Source organism: Halictus rubicundus, chromosome 8, assembly GCF_050948215.1.
Source record: "Halictus rubicundus isolate RS-2024b chromosome 8, iyHalRubi1_principal, whole genome shotgun sequence".
In the NCBI taxonomy this organism is placed as follows: domain Eukaryota; kingdom Metazoa; phylum Arthropoda; class Insecta; order Hymenoptera; family Halictidae; genus Halictus; species Halictus rubicundus.
Window position 1 is genome coordinate 17,184,809 of NC_135156.1, and position 22,439 is coordinate 17,207,247.

A 22,439-nucleotide genomic window follows, 5' to 3' on the forward strand; every position below is an offset into this window, starting at 1 on the left:
CGGCGAAACAATTCCGGTGGAATTGCACGGTGGAGGGGGTTGTTTCATTCTGTCGCCAGAAGGGGCTCCGCCTTTTACGATTACAAATTGACAATTCCCGTTGCAATCCGTTTCTTAATTAACAATTACCGACGGAGAATCGATGGCTGTTGGATCCGCGAGGTTCCACGGTCGGCGAAATACGTTTTTCGCGTCTCTTCTCTGACGTTTGTTCACATAATGGTCAGTTGTAGGCGAATTAATGGAACCAAAACACCGGAAAGCACAGGAATATGTAGAGACACGATAACGGTAAACGGAAAAATTGTTTTTCAAAACAATTTATTTCGTTTTCAATGCTTGTCCGAGGGAGAGCAATTTGTACGTGAAATTAATAAAAAGGAAACACCGCGAAGAAAAAATACAGGAAAGATCAAAGAAAAGTTTGATTTTAAATTGTTGCTCTTTAATGCGAGCAACCCTAAAGAACAGTTAAAAATATAAAAACGTAGGAAAGACAAAAGATCAGATTCGTTTGAAAATTTTGACCTATCGATGTTCGTCTACAGAAAAAATTATTTAGAGAAACAGTAAATAATAAAAGAGAGAAGATTGATTTATAAAAGGATATAAAAATGCGGGAAACACATAACATTTTCGAATATTTTTTTGTTCTTTTGACGGAGAAAAAAGGGTTTTAGGGATTGAGAAGGTAGAAAGAAGACCTCCCCGTTCAGCGCAATTAAATTCTTTAATTGTTGTCAGTCGGGTTCGAAATACACTAGTCGATCTTGTCTGTTGTTGTATTTTTTTTTTTTGTTCGTTATCCTTTAAAGTTAATAGTTATTGTATATACGTGGTACTCCTCCAAGATATAAATAATACGACGTCGATAAAATAATGACAGTTATGGTTGCTGTTCGTCCCCGGTCTCTTAACAAAAGTACACAATTACATTATACCCTACATCGTGTTTTAGTACTCGCTTTGTCGGTAGAATCCCGTGGGAAAAACGCTCTGTCGCGAGCGCCGAATAAAATAAACGACGATGACGATGATAAATGATCGTGACGATGACAATACCCGCCGCGGTTCTCTTGGGGGTGGCGGTCAGAGGGCTGCTCTCCGGTAAACCACCCTCTACATCGCATTGTGAAAAAGCATCTCGATCGAGAGCAAAATGCAATTCTCGATCACGATCCATAACGATCTTTCAAAAAATTATTCCAAAAATCTCAAACACTATTAAACCTCTCGATAACTCTCGAGGAAGCTGGGGGAGGAACCCCGATGGAATTAGGGTGCGTTTTGACCCAGTTTTACGATAACCTCCCCTCTAAATTTTCATTATAAAATATGTAAAAAATACCAACAAGGACTGAAAGTGTCAAAGATTAGCTAAAAAATAAAACTAGAGTGCCAAGTATCGTTATAAAATAGCGAATCGATAAAAATTGGTTCCCTCGAATGGAAAATGATTTTTGGGGGGTGGTGAGAACCCTCTGCCCCGCCCCCACGTCGGACTACAACGTTTTACAATTAATACTAAATGTGTGGGTGAAACTCCTCTAATACATCTAGAATGCACATCCATGCTTATTTAATGCTCCTTTAATTTAAATACGTATGCAGCACTGTAGCCTATCGTTTTCTTGTCTTTCTATTCGTTATGCACGTGTCTGTGTGGTGGGAGGGGCGTGTGTGTATGTATAGGTGTACGTATGCATGCGAGATACGTGAGAGATTTTTATTTTCCTTGTTTTCCCTGACATCGTCTCATTCTCCTTTCTATCTCCGTCGTCTCGTCTAACCCTCTTCGTCTTCGTCTTCGTCTTCGTCTTCGTACGAACGCATGGTTCTCTTGCGTCGACGTTCGCGTACATTCTTGTTTATGGTTGTTGGTCTCTTCTGCTTCTTATGTTCCCTGGTTCGTCTCGCTCTGTTCCAGTTCGGATGATGGAGTGGTCTGATGGAGACACTCGGCTTTAACGCTATCAGTCTTCTCGTGTTTGTCGGTGACGATGATCGTTTGACGGTGAGGGGTGAACTTGCGGGGGCGGAAGCCGCACTCGACGCCTCGCGGTTTCGTTAAAATTATTTTTTATACCTTCTTTTCCCGGAAAATATGGTTGCGATTCATTTGGACTTCGGTCACTTTGTTTCTCTCGATTTTATTTTTGTTTGTTGAATTTAATAGACTCTAGAGACTCGGAGTAGAAATTAAAAGATCCAGTATTTTCAATTATTTTATAAAAATTCGGTTTCAGTCCAAATTAATCTGAGAAGTACGATTTTTAGTATTTTAATGTTTGACTGAGAATTAAACGGATCCTAGAGACCCAAACAATAGACCCTGAAGAGTCAGAAAAAGATTAGAAATGTAAAGGAAAGTGTCCTGTTTAAGCATTCGACTTCAATTTTCGTTGAACTAAAATTAATGAAATATTGCACAATTTTAACAATTCTTGCACTGAAAACCGTATACATTTCAAAGACAGCACAAATGTTTCAGGAAAAGAAAAGTAATCGAGTCATTATTAATTATCGAACGTTACAATTGCGTAATCATTCTAAAAATTAATTCCTGCACGAAACCGACCAAAAATGCACTAAAATAATTTTACAGCCCTCGAGAAAACGATAAAAATATAGAAAAAAATTCTCCCTGTATAATTCGCTAAATTCCTTCGCGATTAAAATTAACCTAAAAAATGCTGTACAGTGTTCATCTGAAAAATTAGATCTTAAACGTCCGAGAGGAGTAAAATCGGAAATAAAAAATAGTGGAATCATAATAAATCATAGAGCATTCAAGTTCTACGAACTATCGTCACTGGAATTTTATATTGCACGCGGGAGAGGCAAAAATTGCGGTGGAGATAAATCTCGAGGGGGTAATTAGGCTAGGCTAATGGCGCTTTCAAGCGCGTCCCGGGTCGCCTAACCGAATCAGGTTGTTTATAATGGTCCGGCGAGGCCATCGAGCAGCATTCTCCGCCCCCGGTATCAAGAAAGCAAGAGTGCGAATGATCGCGATCGCCATCGATCGTTGTTCGCCATTGCAGCAGCTGCTTAGGCCGGCGAGAAACGTGTAAAAGACAGCGTAAAAATCGCTATTAAAACGCGGCGCCGTTCCCCAAAAAAAATGGCACCAATGGCGGCGCCGATCGCCGTAATTCCTGTACGCTGACTCGCGAACACCATAAAAATTCGATTTTGTCTCGTGGAACGGTATTTTTCCCTTTAAATACAAAAGCAACGATCACCGGAAACAATAACGATCACGAGCCGCCAACAGAGAATGGTAAAAACTGTGTAAAAAGTGTAAGGATCGATAAAAAACATCACACGTGATCATTCTTTTCGTCTTTCCCTTTTGTTCGTTCGGTGAATGGTGCAACGATCAGCTTACGGTCGTTGTAATCGGTTCTGTCGATTTTCCGGTTCTCTGATTTGATTTTCCCGCGGCGTTTTTTCACTCGACAAACTACCCTGGCCGCCATTTTTCTTTTCACTCCTCCTGTTTTCTTTCTTTTTTTTTTTTTTTTTGTCGCCAATTCCCGCGGATCTTCGTAGAAAATTAGAAACGCCGGTTTACGCACAAACGATAAAAAGCGGATATCAAAATCTCGATTCGTTCGTGTCGATCGTGGCGGCACCGGCGACCCTCCGGGATCGATTTCATCGATCCAACACGCTTGATCGCTCTTTCTCGTTCGGAAAATTCTACACGTTGGGCTGTCCCGTTTTGCGTCTTCCCTTCGAAAATCGATTAGGTATCTACAGTCCTCTTCAGACGGTCGTCAATGAAATTTCCTAGATCTCGAGATCGAAACCGTGTGCTTCAAACACTAATTTCTAAGTATTGCTACCTGCCCGAACCCCTTTTGTTTTCTATGCTCCTAGGATTCATTGAGATTCGAAGATTAAAATCGCTTTTCAACTCCCAACTCGGTTTCCCCGTGCAAGTATCTATTTCCTGGATCTCAAGGTCGCAGGTGTGCATCGAACACTATTTTTCTAACATTACTCGGTACTCGAATCTATCCCGAGGACAGCCCTTGAAGAGTTTCAGTGTCCACGAAAGACGACGAAGCCCTAGAATCCGTTCAAATCCTAAGAACAACATCATCCCCCAACTTTCAACACCCGACAGCTGTCCCCCCGATCTCAAGGTCCCAATTACACTGGGAACAGTGTTCCTCGATCATCGTTTGGTACTTCGATCTACCCTGAAAACGGTTCTCGATCAGTCTGAGCGACGAATAAATCCGACCCGAAAAGATTCCTCGCGCTTCAGCATCTTTCGATCATCCCCTAAGTCGTAGCTGATCTCGCGGGCCCAGTGATCGTTCGAATTCGACTTTCCTCGAATAGAACGAGTCCGCGCAGCTTCGGGGATTAACCATAATCGAGCCCCGAAGGGAAAGACAGCCCGAGGACAGTGGAGGGTCGCGAAGATGGCGTCGGAGCCGCGCGTGTCACGTTGAGCGGAATGGTCCAGGGTCCTCTAAGAGGTTCGCGCCATTTCGCGGGTCGCGCATGGCACTCTATTATCACGCTATAATCGCGAGCGCGATGGACCTGCTATCAGTCCGAACGATAAGCTCGAAGACAGCCCCTCCGTTTCGCGGAGGGGCGTTTTTGGTGGCCCTTTGATCGGCCCTTTGATCGTTTCTGTTGAGTCTACGATCCTCTGTCAACGCTATAACAATCCGTCTATAATTATCCGTCTCCCCTCAATCATCCCGACCTCCTGATTAACCATGTAACATCATTTTCTAACAGGAAATGCCAGCAGGCATCCGAAAATCCACGATTCTCCGCTATAGTGATTGGCAGCCTGCACGGCCGTGATATGGTATCGTTCGACAAGTATGCCCGCGGTTTCACAGCGTCGATCTCGATCCGTGGATCCCGCAGCACCGGTTACACCGATTTCTCGCGTTCTCCGCAACAGAAACGATCGTCTCGGCCGACTCTCGTCGCTTCGGAATCGATTTCCGGCGACGATTATGGTTGTTCTCGGTTGGGCACGTCGCCGACGCTGCTGACTAACATCGGTGATAGTCTCGCGACGATAGCTTATCGATCCCATCGATCGTTTCGGGGATGAGAGAATGGATCGTGTCTCGAGGATGAATTATATACACAGAACGTGCGATGATCGATGAATATATAGCTTGGATTTCGCACGATCGATGGGATCGATCCACCGTATCGTCGCCGGCGTTCGTACATGTATGTATATACGGTTCGATAATCGTAATAATTATTATATATATATTTATATATATATATATAGAATTCTGAATTTTACAAGAAAAACCGACCGTCGATTGGTGTTTATACTTTCTCCATTTCTTTGTCTTTCTTTCTTTCTTTTTTTTTTTATCTTTTCTTTTCCTATAATCATTCGCGAACACGAGCTCGATTCAACTGTCGTTATAATATTATTTAAGAAATAGAACAAGGATATATTTATTTTATATATATATATAATATGTATATATATATATATATAATATGTATAATCAGCTATATCAATTATGTCATCTCTGTTAAACATTCGATAACATTGAACATCACATACTATTCCGTCGTCCGATCGTTTCGGATCTCGTTCAGGACCACCGTCCGAGAGGTTCGGGTCCAAAAGGACCCGAGCATACTTTTCCGCCATTTCTCTCTCGGTTTTTTTTTTCTTTTTCTCTACTCATTCCTCGATCAACAGACTTTTGACGGCGTTCACCCGCCTATTGACAACGTGGCTCTCGACGGGGGCGGAGTCTCCTCTCCGACGCCCCGCCCCCGAGTCGCTTATTGGACAGTATCTGACGCGAAGACACACATCGATCACGCGCGCACACTTTCTCTCTCTCTTTTCGCACATTCTCTCATTCGCTGTATCTTATATTTATAATATATATATATATTTCTCTCTCTCTCTCCGGTTAAAAGAAAAACAAAGTGCAGCTCGCGAATATGTTCGGCATCCTCGTGTATGCCACACCCACAGCCTCAGAAGTTTCCGTAATACAATCATAATCGATACGCCTACGTATACGTGTCCGTGTGTACCGTGTGTCTCGTGTGTGGGTGTCTGTGTGTGCACATGTGTCGATATATAATATGTATGTATATATATATATATATAATTCATTTATACCCTCCTTGTATTCATAATAATATTAATAGTCATCGTAAATAGTAATAATAATAATAATAATAATAATAATAATAATAATAATAATAATAATAATAATACCGTCTATTTAATCTTAGTAGTACTTTTACGCCGGCACTCGTGCTCGCCGCAGCGAGTGCCCCTTAAAATATACATATATATATATATATAATATTTATAATGCGTAATAGTTACGTGTATATATTAATTTAGAATTGTGCAATGAAGGTTTAGAGCCATTGGTGCGACTACTGCTGCGGATGTGGTCGGACAAGACGCTTTCCGCCTACTATACACGACAGAAACGTGGAAGTGGGGTGGAGTGGGAGGGAGAGGAGTGGGAGGGGTTGGGGGAGTGGTGCTGTGTGGTGCAACCGTTCGGAATCACCTTGACAATGAAAAAAAGAAACTAGAACTCTGTTCTCCCTCGCGAGCGATACGAGAAGCTACACCCTTCTGCGTCCTCAGTCTTCCTAATTCCCTCTGCTGAAGCCCTGCGACGAACGCTCTCCGTTGGCCCCCGTCCACAGAGAAAGAACACAATCGAGAAAAGAAAACGGTCCGTAACAGGTTCCGCCCCCGTGCTCTTGCTGGTTCGCGGCTGTTCGAGGCTGTCCAGGACCGGTTCGAAGCCTCGGGGAACACGAGGCTCCACTCTATTGGTCGGCGATCCTGTTGCGGGCGGCGACCTAGGCGTACAGGCTCGGGGGAAGGCAAACTCGAGCACCCTGGGCTCCAGGAACAGCGTTTCGACCCTGTTATACCCATGAATCACCGGCAGACGCCGCGGTCGAGTTCGCTGGGACGTTCACGGTCGCCGTGGCCGCGGAGCCGTCGGGCACGCCCACCACGCCGTCGGCGACCCACTGGCCGGCTGTAGGCGGGATCGCGGCCACGCCCACTCCGCCGCCCACCGGGCCCTGACCCTGCCCCTGGCCCACCCCCAGCTCATACTGCCGCTTCTTTTTCTTCTCCAAGTTAACTTGCGCGTAGAGCGGCTCACCGGGTTTCGGTTGCTGCAACACACACAAGCCAACGGTTAGTTAGAGCCCTGGCTGATCAGCGCCGGGGGTGGACGCGGGGGTGGGCTGTGCCAGGGGGATCAGGGCCCGGCACCTGGATCCTGAACGATCCGGGGAATACGTGCTTCTTTTTCATCTGCCGTTCTTATTGTCTTTTGGCTTCTCAGCTTTAACCGGGGGCGTGGCTTGCAGGGGCGGGACCGGGCTGGGCGTGGCTGACGCGGAGGCGGGACCGGGTTGGATGCGCGGATTGCAATTGAGGAACGGTGCTCCAGCAACGCGGGATAAATGCGTGGGGAGAATATTGTTTGAAATACTTTGTACCGTTCGGGAAAATATTAAGCGTTAATGGTAATTGGAAGCGTGCGGATTTGACTGGGTCCAGACCCAGGCACTGCCAACAACATACTGTCGATAAAATAAACTTTAGCGCTAGGATAATGGAGGTCGAGACTGTTGAAAGAAACAACGTTCCTCGGATTAGCCGAGCGTGAACGCTAATCCGGGGGGAAAGTATTCGAGAACGCAGTATACGGAAGATACATGGCACATGGCAGGTATATTACTGTCAGATACTCTTTTATTATGCTCGATTAATTTGGATATAAATAGATTATAAATAAGTTCGTGCAATAGTCAACGTATCATTATAAACCATGCTTTTGTGGTGCGTCTAGCCTTTCTCTCGTACAATAAATGTCGCTTAACGGATGTGTATAAAAAGAACTTATATCGTAACAACTTTGACATTTTTTCTGTTTCAGTTCCTCTCGGTGCTGTCGCTTCATTTTCCTATTTTTTTTTTTCTGTTTGTCAACTGTTTTCTGAGCTTTTTCATACGGTGTGCTAGACACCATGTAAAAGTGGATGATCGGAGTGAACCCTCCGAGGAAGAACCTAACACGCAATCATGTCAATGTGTAAAGAGACTCTCTTGTTGTGCTTGTACATTACCCTGCTTATACTGTGAACTGATCGAACTGTGTGTGTGTGTGTATGCGTGTATGTGTGTGTTCGGTATGTATACGAATGAAATTCGGCCTACTGATTACGGTTTCTCTGTTTCTTCGGTGTGTTTACTTCTCTTACTTTATAATATAGACTATGATCACTTAGGTAACGAGTCAAAACCGAGTACTCGAGATCTCTACGTCCATGGGGAAACAGAGGTTCGATGGGATCCCTTGAAATAAGTGAGTACACGCTACTTCTACCGTTAAAGTTGTGTTAATTACTGTTAAACCGGGCAGCGAGCGTCAGCCTTTGTGCGTTTCTTTCGAACGGAGTCTGATAATCTCTCGTGCCCCCGTACGGTCGCGCAAGGGGGCGTGGTTTCGTTGAAAATATGCTGAAAATTGGTGCAGCGATGTCCAATTCCACCGAAACGTACAACATCAAACCCGCATAACGCGTGTTCTCTTCTTAATAAAACAGCCGGTACTTTCTCGACAAATTAATTTTCAAAAAATCTGTTTACACGTGCTGAACAACTGATAAATTTACATTTTCTTTCTACGACTCATAGGCTCTGAGATAATTGATCTAACTTGCAGAATGGCACCAAGAAAATGAACACACGTCGAATAATTCTTCGAGTCGATTAATGTATGCTAGTTTCATGGGAATCGGAATTGCGAACGCAGCTGGATTGCTGTACTACGGCTGACCGTGCCCCCCGTTGATAAAAAACGTGAAGTATTTTGGTCCTGTAATACCTACTCCCTTAATACATTCATAGAATTATGCAAGACACACTTCAACGCTAAGTTAACAATCTGACTCTTTAACTCTTTCGTATAATTAATTCGTGCATAGACTGGTGCTTCGTCCTGCTATAGTCTACAGCATAAATAGTCGAATGCCATCTCGGACGACAGACGCCTGCGGACATCGCGATCCTTCCTGGGTATCAAACATTACTAACTGGACTTTCATGGCTCTAACTCTACACCTTAACACGGCTACAGCAAGTTATAGGCTTAACTGAAAAGGAAGATATTCTTTTTTTTTCTCTACTCGTCGCGCGAACGTCGACCAAAAACGGTTCTCGTTACAGCGTGAACTTGTCTTATCGCCTAGAAGAATCTGCACACGACAAATCCGTAGAAACAAAAGGAATAACTCTCGAGAGCCACACGACAAATGATGATCGGGTGACGAGCGACACGGCTTTTCCTCCGTAACGTCGCGGCTCTAGCCCCGCCCAGTCTGTCTCCCCGCGAGTCGCGAGGGCGTGGCGGCAACTGGCCACGCCCTCGGCCGCGAGTCCTTACGGAGGGAAAACCGTGTTCCCGTGAAATGCAGAAACAAAATTGTGCAACGGAGGCTTAACGTTTCTGTCGACGAATATTGTTGCATTTTGTTATAGACCGCGGATGCACTCTTTCTTGTGATATATAAATTCTGTTCGTTACCCGATAACAATGCTTTTTTTTTCTCTCCTACTACATATTGTTTATATAATTGTGTAGATTATTGTGTAAAAATTGTTAGATAATTCAATGGACTGTTCGATGCGTACCGCACACGATTCTACAGTAATACTGCGCGCTAACAAATGCCGTTCTGTTTCGTTTAGCATAAAACACGTGATGACAGTTGGTACTCGTTAATTGACTTAGTTTATACACTTATAAATGTTCGTTATGTAACTGCGGTTTTCTCTCTGTTTATCACAACTAATACAGATTTTCCAATGTCCACCTGGTTTCACATGCCTCCGTGTATAATGATATTTCGCGGCCCTGTCTGTTCCGTCGTGCAAGCGGATAAATATTATAAATAAAGTGTCGTGATTATTATAAGCGTCACAATGCTGATTATGACCGTATCTCGTCCCGTACATACATGTAATATGCGATACATCTCTTCTAGCTTATTTTTTTCCCCACGAGCACTTCGTATAGAGAAATGCAAGGTGTGTATCATCTCGTATCTATGTATAATTATAAAAATTAACAAAGAAAAGTGAAAAATCAACAAAATCAATCTCCGGTGTAGACTGCTCGGCTTTTAGCTTCTGCGTTCTTTCACAAACAATAATTGGTGTATATGGAAAATCTCGTCTATGTAGAATATAGATCATCTGCACTGATACTGACAAGAGGAAGACTCACAATTCGCAACGAAAAAATTCTCTCTAAGACACAATCTTAGGTTGTTAACATTAGCTCCGTTAAAAACCTTCTGGACGTTTGTTCGAATATTATCTCTTTTTTCTTTTTCTTTTCCTTTTTCTTACTTTCTCGTTCTTTTTCGTTCACTGTTAGCGTCGTTCGTGAATAAAAATCGTGGTAACTGCGAATTAAACAAACATAATAATCGAATGAACAGTCGAGTCGCACCGAACACGAACCGTGTGTCCGGGGGTCTTCTCTGTTTTCTCGCTGCTTCTGTTCTTTCTTTCCGTGTTTAGTTTCACCGAGAAACATCGTACCCTAAACCTACCGGTGTGGAACCTACCCAAGAACGTGTTCGTCAACAGTGCCATTAGTTGTTGTTACTTACAGACTGATATATATTCGGTCGACCAACGTTATTCGAATTCATGGTCATTCTTTGAATCGTTCGGTCCTCGTATCTGGTGCTTCCTTGGCTCGCCATCGGCCGGTTCAGAGTGCTACAATCATAGCTACATTTCAGCGTAGTGCCACAACGTCCCCGAAACAAATTAGGACTCTGCTCAACTCAAATCATTCAAGATCAATCAAAATCGAAAATTCTAAACTGTACAACTGAACGATCGACCGCAGAGTCCAAGAACTTAAAGAAAGAAACCGAAACCTCCATCGTATTGACACTAGGTTTACGGGGGATGCGCTCTAATATTTTACAATTACATATTGTCATTGTGTATACAGGGTAAATCTGTAGAAAATGTCTTTTCTAGCACAAAGAATATCCGGATCAGTGGATCATGGAATCTCGGTGGTCACACTTAACACTAGATTCACGGGACCCGTCAAAATGGCGGATTCTAATATTCTTAAATTGCGAATACTGTAAAAATGCATCCCTGAGCAATTATTTCACAAATTGATTTCTTTGGGTATATACTATTTAAAAAAATGGCTACAAACTTTGATCGATACGTTCATGTTATTTTTATAAAGTAATGTAAAATAGTCATTTCTAGTGCTCCGTAAACCTAGTGTTAAGAGAGACGATCTGTATATTATTTTTACAAGTGGCTAAAACTTCACTTTTAGCGCTCCGTAAGTCTAGTGTTAAAATGAAATCAGACTGTACCGTAAACGAAAATACCCTAAGACAGGGCAACCTATGAAGGGAATTACCTATTTGCATTGTTCGGTGAATTAGGCCCTGAGTTCCGTGCCGCCACCGTTTTCGTCACGAAATCTTGCTCCTTCCATCCGTGCTTCTTGTAGACGTCTCTGAGCTCTTGGTGCTGCCACATAGTGAATAATACTTGTCCTAAAACGTGAGAAAATTCGGTCATAGCGTTCCCGAGTCTGTAGTCCGGGGGTAAAAGAGGTGTCGCTAATCTTGCCTGCAAATTTAAGAACACGGGGCGTGTATTTCTGGCGTTGCCTGGTTATGTTCATTAATCTGTCGACGCCGCCAGCGTCCAGCAGCGACCGCGAGAACTCCGCGTTCTTCTTGATCACCTCGTTTAGGGTAGCCAGAACCGCGGCGATGGTGTCGTCGCTCGTCCCCTGGTCGTGCTGGTTGTTTCCCGACGGCAGCTTCTGAATTAGATCTCGCATCGCGTACTTCCCTATCAATTCTTTGTTACGTTGGTCTATTGCTAGGTTCCTGAGCGCCGTGGCCACTGCGCAGACCACGCGATCCACCTGAAAATACCAGACATCGTAATTGTTATCGTGCAAAATTGAAAAATTACTATTAAAGTTAACCCTCCGTCTGTGACCTTATTTTTTACCGTTCTCGGCTCTCAGAAAATCTAAATAAATTCGTGAAATGCTTAAACAGATGGAAAGAAGAAAGAAATTCAAGAGAACGACCCAGATGGCCTTCAGCGGGTTGATTAACAAGTTTCCTTGTCCGTCGTCGTGCTGAATCTCGTCAGAAATTCGTCGACACCTTCGTACCTCCATTCGCAGGAGTTCTACCATAATTGGAAGTCCCTTCTCCTTCCTGACAGCAGCACGGATCTCGATACTGGGCTGCCAGTAGCAAGCCGCGAGGTTCTGCAGGGCTCCAGCAGCCGCCTCCAGTGTCTCCGGGTTCGAACAAGTGTTCAACAGCTTCAGATAGGACTGCACCACTTCCGGTTGCCATAGCAGCTCCATGCCTCTGACTGGTTCTGTCCTGGGACTGGTCGTGCGAGAGGCTGTGGTCTCCTTCTGCACTGGCTGGCCATCCTTCTTCTTCTTGCTTCCCCCGAAGCAACCCAGATTCTCGCCTGGAGGACACAGAGAGTCGAGATTGACGTTATTATGAAAGCTGACTCGATTAGAATACGGCTTGTTCGACACTGCGTGGAACACGAGTAGTGTTGCGTGAACATTATTCGAATATTCAATTTTAACGATTTCACATTTTCATGAATCATAGAATTCCGTGGAACTGCTTTGTGCAATTTTTAGTTTTGGAAGGTGTTTGACAGTTGATGGGTCGTTCACACTACTTTTGTTAACGAGAAGTTGTTGGCAAAGTATTGTTGGAGCTGTCCAGGCATGAGCGATGAGTGGTCTTTGCCCCAGGAACGCCCTGCGTTGGCCCCTGGTGGCTTTAGAGGCGGGAAAGTGCTCCGAATAGGCGTGGCCTCGCCGAGTGGGCGTGGCTTTAGTGCCCCGCAGGGCAATCTCCGCCCATGCCTGGCGCAGACCAATCGTATTCGCAAAATGCACTAAGGCTACATAGAAAACTGAAAACCTCTACAACTAAAGAACTCTTAGTCCGCTTGTCTAAGATACAAGAAGCGATGATCAAACGTGGCAGGTCTTGTTTTTCCAAATAGATACAAATCAAAGTGTAGCGAACGGGGATCGATACGCGTGTTGGAACAATGATAAAGAGGGACGATGACGTGACTTGTTTTCGGATGGTGATAACACTGCGTGTCTCTGAGCTCGAGTACTGATCGCGATCTTATCATCGAGCTCTCGATAACGCCGATGCGAGTAACCGTTGAAAAGCGAAGCATGCTCTGGCGAGCTCAGCTCGATGCAAACTGAGGAGACTAGGCGGCTAGCAATGAAAAGAATTACAAGAATCTCTTACCTTGACATAAACTGTACGCTAAAAAGATTGAAACACATTTTAATCCATGCTGAACTAGGAACGGTGTCGAACGTCGGTTTCGTTTGCTAACCGGTTGTTATACTCTCTGTTTTCGTCTTCGAAAGGAAAAGGAAAAGGAAAAGTGAACTCGAAACACCACGAGACAGAATCTACCAAATAAATCAGGATGCCAGGTGGGAACAGGTTCGGAAAAATAAGAACAGAGACACCGAAGCCGGTTACGATACCTGATGAGGGAACGCAAGGTCTACGCTAACCGGCGCACTGTGCTAGGAGAGTAATCATTGTTACCAAAGATGTGGCAGTGTTTTGTCGCGCGCACACACAGTAGTTCCATCGAACGTTCAAGCGGCCTCAACAACAATTCTCAGACAAAGACGAAAGCATCACAACAAACGTTAAGTGTACATAGGTCGTGAAGACCGTCTTGGAAGACTCAGTGTAAAGGGGGCGGCTAGCTACGATTTCTAATTACTACTTTGCACAATCAAAGAGGGCGTCCAAAAACACATTGTCAATACGGTTACTGTACAGAGGTCTTCCCAAGCGTACCGTTCATTGTACCCCCTAGTCAATTAATTAAACGACTCGATTCTACCGAAGGGTCCATTTATAACCGAGCAGTTAACGTTACGTCGAACCCATGAAGTTGGAACCCTCGGACTCGCACGCAAACTCCCCGTCTTATCTAATCTCCCCGGGTAAACCGCGTATCATCTGCACACACCATTCGGCCGCATGCGTGTCACCACATGCCCACTGAGGAAACCGGTGTGTCTTCGACAAGGTACTCTCATTCCCTAGAATGCAGCTCGAGCAAGGTCGATCCTCACCTTTGGCGGGCGCTGCCACCCTGTTCTGCACCGTGGACTGAATAGGATGTTTGTCGTAGTTCGGGTCTTCAACCTCTTGACACCGGTAGCTCAGGTTCCGCAGGATGCAGACGCAGTTCTCGACGATCTTGTTGCCGATGTTCGACTTCTGTATGGCCGACCGTACGACGTAGAGCAGCGCGTCGACCAGGCCCTCGCATTCCCTCAGCTTTTTCCTCGCGTACTCCCCAGCGCTGGAAACGTTTCTCAGGACACCCGAGGCGTTCCTGAAGACTGTGGACCAGCAGGTTTCTCCGCTCGAAGAGCTGGGGTCCCAGCCGCTGTGCGGTATGATTATATTGTTCACCACCATCGTCACTCCGTCGTCGATGATGGACTTCTTCAGATCCTGAAAGAATTAATAGACAAATGAAGTGTTTTAATGATGTGGAAGGAGGACTCCTCCCTCTCTCTATCGAGTATACTGGTTTGCCGACGAGACTTACCTCGCAGGATGATAGGTTCCATAACACTCCGGTGACCAGTTCCTTCACATCGGCGTCGGACGTCCTGCGAAGCAAATTGATCAAAGCTGGCACTCCTCCGGCGTTCTTGATGGCCCTCTTGTTCTCGTCGTTCTGCCTGCCGTAGGACAAGTTCCTCAACGCCCCGCAAGAGTTTCTATAAACGTCGGGGTTGTCGTGATCCAGTAGTTGCACCAGCGGCGGTATCCCGCCGAGACTTCTCGTCTTCTGCTTGTTCGGGTCGTCCATGTAGCAGAGATGCTGCAGATACGCGGCAGCGTTCGCCTTGATGATGTTGTTCGGGTTGCTGAGGAAACCGATCACCTCGGACAGGTTCGGGTCCCGCCATCTCATCGACTTCTGGTCGTCGTCCAACGGGCTGGCCATACCGGGCACCACCGGGTGCCGGGATTGCAGTCGTTGAAGGTGGACCTCGTCCTCGAACATTCCTGGTGGTACCACTCCCGATGACAGAGGGACCGGGTGGCCCTCGTCGTAGCCGGGTACATCGCTAGGAACTGTGACCGGACCTACCCCTACACCTGGTCCGTATCCGACGGGTCCGTAGGGGGACGGAGACGCGTAACCGTACGGCACTTTACTCTCATCTGCGATCAGATTTCGAAGGGTTTATCAGATTTCGATATGGGTTCGAGATTAGACTGAAGGGGAACACACACCAGAAACCTGATTTAAAGCCCGGGTCAACCTTGAGCACACCGTGTTCAAACTTAGGAGGAAAACAGGCCGTAGATGGTTCATGAAGCCGATTATAGATTGTGGATGTCCGAGTAGATTTAGGTTTCTACTGAGAGAGAAGTTGTGGGGAAAGTACTGAGAGAAATTATGGACCCTTGAAATACCGTCTAAAGGCCCCCTTCAGAAGTAACTTTGGTATTCCTAGCAGTCCTTTGGAATCCTGGACCCTTTTTTTCAATATCCCCTGGGATCATTGGGAATCGTGGGTTCTCTTTTATTTAGTCCCTAAAAGTCCCTTGGAAATTTTGGCCCTTCGGATCCCTAGGATTGGAATTCCCTTGGGAATCCTGGCAGACATTTTTAATCTCCCTGAAGCCCTTCTAAGGGGAATCCCTAGGATCCTAGGTACTTCTTTTTCTATCCTATCCCTTTCGAAAATGGTTTCGGAATCCACCGGTATTCGAACCCTGGTCTTCCGCTTGGCAACCGAGGACTCTACTCACTGAGCTATCAAAGGTCTTTCTATCAACTACTACATCTTTCGTATATTTCCTCACAGAATCTTCTACCACTTTGCTCACTGCTATTAGCAAGCCCGATTAAAGAATTGAACAGTCCCCATTTATTTAAACTATGTTTCACTGTCAGCCAAAGAAAATATTCGTTTCTGACTAACCTACATTGATGTTAAATGCAAGGAGATCCACGCTTTACTGACAATTTTCGAAACAATTTGGCGAGCTCTGACAAGTTTTCAAGGTACAAATATTATCTTTAGTACCCTGTGCCGAGACGCAGATGAGCCACAAACTGTCCGCGATTATTAACGGAGAAAGACTCGTCTGGCAGACCAATTAACAGGCTCAATCTGGCTCGGATTGCGGTTATGATCCTTCATCATTACCCGCAGACGTGAAACGCATAATTCACTCATATTATCCGTGGAATATGGACGGGGAAGATGAAGTCTGAACGTGGGCAACGTGACAAATCTAAAACGGAGGGGCGGGGGGGCTAGAACGAAGTGGGTAAACGAAGATGGTAGAAATAGAAAAGTCGCACTAGGAACAGAGAAAGAGAAAGAGAGAGAGAGAGAGAGAGAGAGAGAGAGAGAGAGAGAGAGAGAGAAAGAGGCAGACAGATAGATGAAGTAAAAAAAAAGCTTTGAAATAAATTATTGATGTGACCCTACCATGAGGATGCTGAGAGGGTTCGCCGGAGTCATCCATATTCCAAGAGTTGCTGATTTGATCTAGAGGGAACACAAAATAACAAACGAATGTCAGGCATAGAGATAATTAAAGTGAATTATGCACTGCCCGGTGACCACGGGCAGACAAATAGCCGGGCCGCGCTGCAACATGATAGCTGGATGTCTCATTATGGGAGCCGGGTCCGGATCAACGCCGCGTGACCCGTTACCCAAAAATCGAACACACACAAAGCGACACACGCGGCGACTTCTTTTTTTTTTTTTTTTTTTTTGTTCCACAGCGGATACGATTAGCTACTACTCCCGCTTTGGCGAACGTACCATACTGATCCCCGGGGCCGCCTGGACTAGGAGTGATGCGATAATGATCCTGCAAAGCTGGATTCAGGCCTGGGTCGATGTTGTACCCGCTTTCCACGTACGGCCCTGGTTTCCGCAGGTAATCTTCAAAGAACAAATGCTCGTTAGAATTTGTAGCGAGTTCGGTCCTTTAAACAATTCGAAATTAAAGGATCACGAAATTTCCGTTCAAAAATTGCCCACGTTCAAAAGTGGGCTTCAAAGTGGGTTCCGGTCCGCAACGGGTTAACGATCCTTTAATTGTCCACTTCGCCAGTGCAATCTTTTATTGCAAGCGCGTGGACAACGATACTGACGATGACGCGAGGTAGTTACCATGTGGTGGTGGCGAGGCACGACTGTGCTCCGAAGGACTATGAGGACTGTGAGGGGAATGCGAGCGTGGCATGTAGATGCCATGCGGACCCGGATACCCTGGCTGCGGCGGATACCCGAGGAACGGTTCATAGTGCTCGAATCCGACCATGTACGAGTCCGTCGGGTACCGCGGGTCCGCGTGCTGATAGTCCTGCGACATCAATGGCACTGACATGTAGCTCACCGCCCCTGGATCTGGCTCCATGTGTGATACTTCGCGAACCACTTTCGACACGCTTGTCACCTGAAACAGAATCAACGGGGGCGGGGGGTTAACAACGGCGACGTTGACACTCCTCCCCCAGTGGGCGTGGTCACGAGATTGCTTTCCCTACTGTAGTACAACGTTCAGTCGAAGTAGCGTGCACATGTGTGTGTGTGCTGTAGAACTTTGGGAGATTGTAAAGCCAGACTCTGATTGTAGGGGAAGCGGGCTGTGTTTTGGTATTCAGTGGGTGGGGTCGGTGGGCGTGGCTTTAATAGAGCGACTTTTGTAAGGAGCAAGGAAGATCAAAGGGGAAGCTGGATAAGATCGGGGCGTGTGTTTGAGTGAACATTGGTTTGATAGTCGACGAGTAGAGTCAGTGTGGGCGTGGTTTGAATAGGAGGAGTGGCTTCGGCGAGGTGGGGAGAAGATGGACCCTTTTTCAATATCCCTAGGATCATTGGGAATCGTGGGTTTTCTCTTTTATTTAGTCTTTTATTTCCAAGTCCCTTGGAAATTTTGGCCCTTCGGATCCCTATAGGATTCTTGGGAATCCTGGGAGACATTTTTAATGTCCCTAAAAGACCTTCTAGGAATCCTAGGTACTTTTTTTTATCCTATTCCCTTTCGAAAAATGGTTTTGGAATCCACCGGTATTCGAACCCTGGTCCTCCGCTTGGCAACCGAGGACTCTGCTCACTGAGCTACCAAAGGTCCTTCTATCAACTACTATATCTTTCGTATATCTCCACTGAGGATCCTCTATCACTTTGCTCACTGCTATCGGCAAACCCGATTAAAGAATTGAACAGTTCTCGTTCGTTTAAACTATACATTCGGCGAGGTGGGAGGAGATCGAGGGGACGGTTTTGGAGGGGTGTGGGATTATCGGTGAGTTAATTGGACGGTCCGATATCGGGAAACGCGACTTACTTGTTGAGTAGTCTGCTGCTTGTGGGTCCGGATGAGTAATGGATCCTCTTGAACGGACAAATGAGAGGAATGCAACGAGTGGGTGTCCGCCTGGCCGTTACTTCCGTGGTAATCTGCATCACTCTGTCCGCTGGAAAACGTCCGCGATAATGATCAATTAGTGCCGGGTCCCGCGCCATCGAGCAATCAACGATTTGTCGGTCGCCGGTCGATAACTTACGTGTACTGCGGCATGTCGGGTCCTTTTTCCTGGAGAACGCGTCTGGAAACACAGAAGCATCGGAGTCATGGCGATTGTACGATGGACGGAACGGAAAACGAGCCACGATAGCGAAACAACTATACACATCGAATCGAACCAGCAATAAAAATAACGTTCGCTCGAAAAAAAAAAAAAGAAAAAGAAAAACCGATGAATGATCTGGTGAGCCGTAGAAAACGAAAGAGAGAAAGAGAAACAAATCAAGAACACGCGGAAAGTAATGTTCGTGCATACTGAACCGCGGCGACTATGTTGCGTCACAGAAAAACAGCACACGCATAACTGAAGAACGAAGGAACGCATGGCCTACTCAAGCCGGTCCAGGAATACTTCTAATTGCGCTAAACTACTCGTGTCCCTCGTCCACTCGCACACGCGCGCACACACACACATACATCACTCGGAAGCATGCGAAACGAACACACGCTGCCAGTGCGACCGAAGTTATTCATTCTGAGTCACGTGTACGTTCCGTTAACTAACGAGAATCGGGTGATAATGATCGGTGGATGATTTTTAGCGGTACGTCTTAGCCATGATCTACTAGGGTCCTCGGTGCACTCGGCATGGAGGCATTCCTTCTGTCTAAGCGGTCGCAGGTAAACGAAACTGCTCCACCGTTCGAATTTAACGTTTGTGGGAGGAGTCAAGAAAGTGGGAGGGGCTAATCTCTTGGCAGAACCAACGGGGAGTCATGGGAGGGGCGAACGAGGCAACAGGAGCCAATGGCGAAGTTGTGGGAGGGGTCGAGGAGTTAATAGAAACGAATCAGAAATTAGTGGAGTCGATCAAAGTCATGGGAAGGGCTAACGAGTCAACGGGAGCCAATGGAGAAGTTGTGGGAGGGTCTTAGAAATTATAGGAGGAGCCAAGAGACTTGCAAGTCCAATGAAAATGAGGCTCCTCCTCGTGGGAGGAGCCAACGAGTCAACAGGAGCCAATGGAGAAGTTGTGGGAGGGTCTGAGAAATTATAGGAGGAGCCAAGAGACTTGCAAGTCCAATGAAAATGAGGCTCCTCCTCGTGGCAGGAGCTAACGAGTCAGCAGGATCCAATGGAGAAGTTGTGGGAGGGTCTGATAAATTATAGGAGGAGCCAAGAGACTTGCAAGTCCAATGAAAATGAGGCTCCTCCTCGTGGGAGGAGCTAACGAGTCAGCAGGATCCAACAGAAAAATTGTGGGAGGAGTTATAGCGCTCAGAGGGCGGATCCAAAGGTAAGTAGGCGAATAAAAATTTGTGGGAGGCTCTAATAAGCCGCGACAAAGATTGAACGTTGATCTAACAAGTTCCGGGAACGTAAAATTTCGTTTAAAAAATGGGTTTTCCTTGTTGAAAGCCTCCATATCGAGTCGAGCCGAGGATCCACCATCAAGAATATCGGCGAATACAGCTGGATGAGTTCTCGACGGCGATGATCGAAGATGAAACGAAGTGGGGGGGGGGGTGGCTGCTTAAGTGATGACCAGTGAACGACTATCATTTGTACACTCGCATTCAGAATGACTAACCTCGTGATTAGGTCATGTTAGTCACCTCTGCGTGATCTCGGTGCGCGTAATGCTGTGCTCCTGTCTCTTCTCGATCCGACGATTCACCAGCCTGACATTAACAATTTTGCCAGCGTTATTGGGGACAGGGGGTTAGGTGAGTTAGGGGGTTAGGGGGGCGTGGGTGTCGGCCAGGGGGGCGGGAGGTTGTCTGAGGGGGCGTGGTTTGCTAGGTGTCCAGGTGCACCCGGTGCGACAACCGAACGTTGTAACTGTCTTTTTCACGATTGAACGGGTCAATCGAATCTGCATTCGAAATTGCCGGACGAAAAACGGTTTGCTCTTTAGACGCGATATCGGCCCGTTTGTTAGTCGTGAAAGGGAAGCGTTAAACCGCCGGAGAAGATCGGAAGCTACCACAGATTAGTACTTGCTTTCTTTTTTTGTTCTCGTTTTCGAAAAGGGCGAACGAAGAGAATGTAGAGTTAATCGGTTACGAGTCTCTCGAGAGTTCGAGGAGAGAAAGACACTTACAGACAGGAGTCAACCAGCTGATTATTTGACATACCAGCTGATTTATCGTCTCTTGCCGCTCAGCAGTCGAAGGCGTCTCCTGCAACAAACGGAAGAACAAAGAAAATCAGATAAGGATAAGAAACGGATTACAAGAGAAATTCAAACAATTCTAAAACGTATCAAATAAAAATAACGAAATCACGGTGTCGGACGGATCGAATTCCGCGAAAAAGAAACCGCACGATTGTTCCTTAATCAACCGATCCGCGAGCACTCGAAAACGGTCCTCTCGAACGCTAATCCCACACTGCGCGGCAGCGAAATGGCGAAGTTTTGATTAACGCCCGCGGGATCCTCGATCTCCTTTTTTCCTCCCCGTCGACTCGCGGGGGTGGGGGGATGGGATGCGTTAATTAATTTCATCAGTTCCGCGTAGCTGGCTTGTCGCGGCCGCCGCGCGTAATCACGGCATTAAAATATAAAACGAGCAGAAGAGTTTAATTAATTTGCCACCTCGGCGCCCGTTTATCGCGCGGTTCGATTGCCGCATACTGCGAACGCGTGCACAAGTGCAATAGGTTGACACAGATCCACCGAGCAGTTCGCTACCGAATTCGCTTCCGGAATTTCGCGGAGTCCTGCAGGGACTCACACTCTCTCCTCTCTCTCTCTCTCTCTCTCTCTCTCTCTCTCTCTCTCTCTCTCTCTCTCTCTCTCTCTCTCTCTCTCTCTCGCTTTCACTCTGACCGAACAGTGCTGTCCGTTTCCACTCATTGCGAGAGGATTCGGCTCCCCGGCATAATTGCCAGCCGCTTGCTGTATGGAATTAGCCCAGGTCAACTTTCGTCCGCACCGACTATGCGAAAACTAATCCAAGTGTGGACATGGAGACTGAAACTCGGAATTGATCGCAGCGGTGTTGGATGAATATTAACCCTTTGCGCTCGAAGTTATTTCAACTCCAAAACGAAACATTTCTTCCGATCTAGAATATTTCCCTTCTACGTACGGAAATGGTGAAATTTACTCGTACAATGCTGAAGTTTTTAGTAATTTATTAAATACAAATAAATATAATAATCTGAGAACTGTTTTAAATAATGATACAGCAATTTTTAGTGGCGCCTTTAACCTAAGGGTTAAAGTTCGCCGGCAGCGGTTTCCGCCGACCGTTAATCACCGTTAAGTGATTAACTTAATTATGATTAACTGATTAATCACCATGGCATTAACACGTTCTTAGACTTTAGTTTTATGCACTTGTGGCCGAGAATGAGTAGATCGACTGCGAAACGGTGGAACCATTGAAAAAACGGTTTCAAAATACTGTCGTATTATTCCAGATTATTACAATCGTTGATAGACTGCGTTCACACGCTCTTCGTGGAAAATAAAAATTTTCTGCAGTAATTATAAGGAACTGGAATGAAATTCATATTCACACACTGCTCGTGCAAAGTAAAAATGTTCTGCATTCATTATAAGGAACTGGAATAAAATTGAAATTTAACAGTAGGTTCACGGAGCACTATAAGCGACTATTTCACATTGCAAAAGAAACTTGTAGTTACTCAGATTTTCGGCCATTTTTATTGCAATATGTGCTCAGAGGAACGAATCTATTGGACAGTTCTTCACGAGTGCGTCCTTGCAC

The 22,439-nt window shown here is 45.8% G+C and overlaps 1 protein-coding gene across 5 annotated transcripts in view; it reads right to left on the minus strand.

Annotated features, from left to right (window-relative positions):
• Nucleotides 1–2,194: 2,194 nt before the first annotated feature.
• The window catches only part of P120ctn (adherens junction protein p120), a 77,267-nt gene continuing 57,022 nt past the window's right edge, over nt 2,195–22,439 (minus strand). The window contains exons 2-16 of one of the 5 annotated variants that reach the window (XM_076792659.1): nt 20,838–20,882; nt 20,291–20,381; nt 18,740–18,781; nt 18,520–18,649; nt 17,340–17,625; nt 16,986–17,108; nt 16,644–16,703; nt 14,735–15,360; nt 14,250–14,637; nt 13,396–13,413; nt 12,261–12,574; nt 11,699–12,002; nt 11,484–11,622; nt 10,696–10,819; nt 2,195–7,182 (exon numbers count right to left, since the gene is read on the minus strand). In XM_076792659.1, the coding sequence (XP_076648774.1) occupies nt 6,925–7,182; nt 10,696–10,819; nt 11,484–11,622; nt 11,699–12,002; nt 12,261–12,574; nt 13,396–13,413; nt 14,250–14,637; nt 14,735–15,360; nt 16,644–16,703; nt 16,986–17,108; nt 17,340–17,625; nt 18,520–18,649; nt 18,740–18,753 (2,784 nt within the window). In that variant the 5' untranslated portion in view covers nt 18,754–18,781; nt 20,291–20,381; nt 20,838–20,882 and the 3' untranslated portion in view covers nt 2,195–6,924. Of the gene's footprint in view, nt 7,183–10,695; nt 10,820–11,483; nt 11,623–11,698; nt 12,003–12,260; nt 12,575–13,395; nt 13,414–14,249; nt 14,638–14,734; nt 15,361–16,643; nt 16,704–16,985; nt 17,109–17,339; nt 17,626–18,519; nt 18,650–18,739; nt 18,782–20,290; nt 20,382–20,803; nt 20,883–22,439 lie in introns of all 5 variants that reach the window. The other 4 variants (XM_076792655.1, XM_076792658.1, XM_076792660.1 and 1 more) reach the window with 4 other exon arrangements.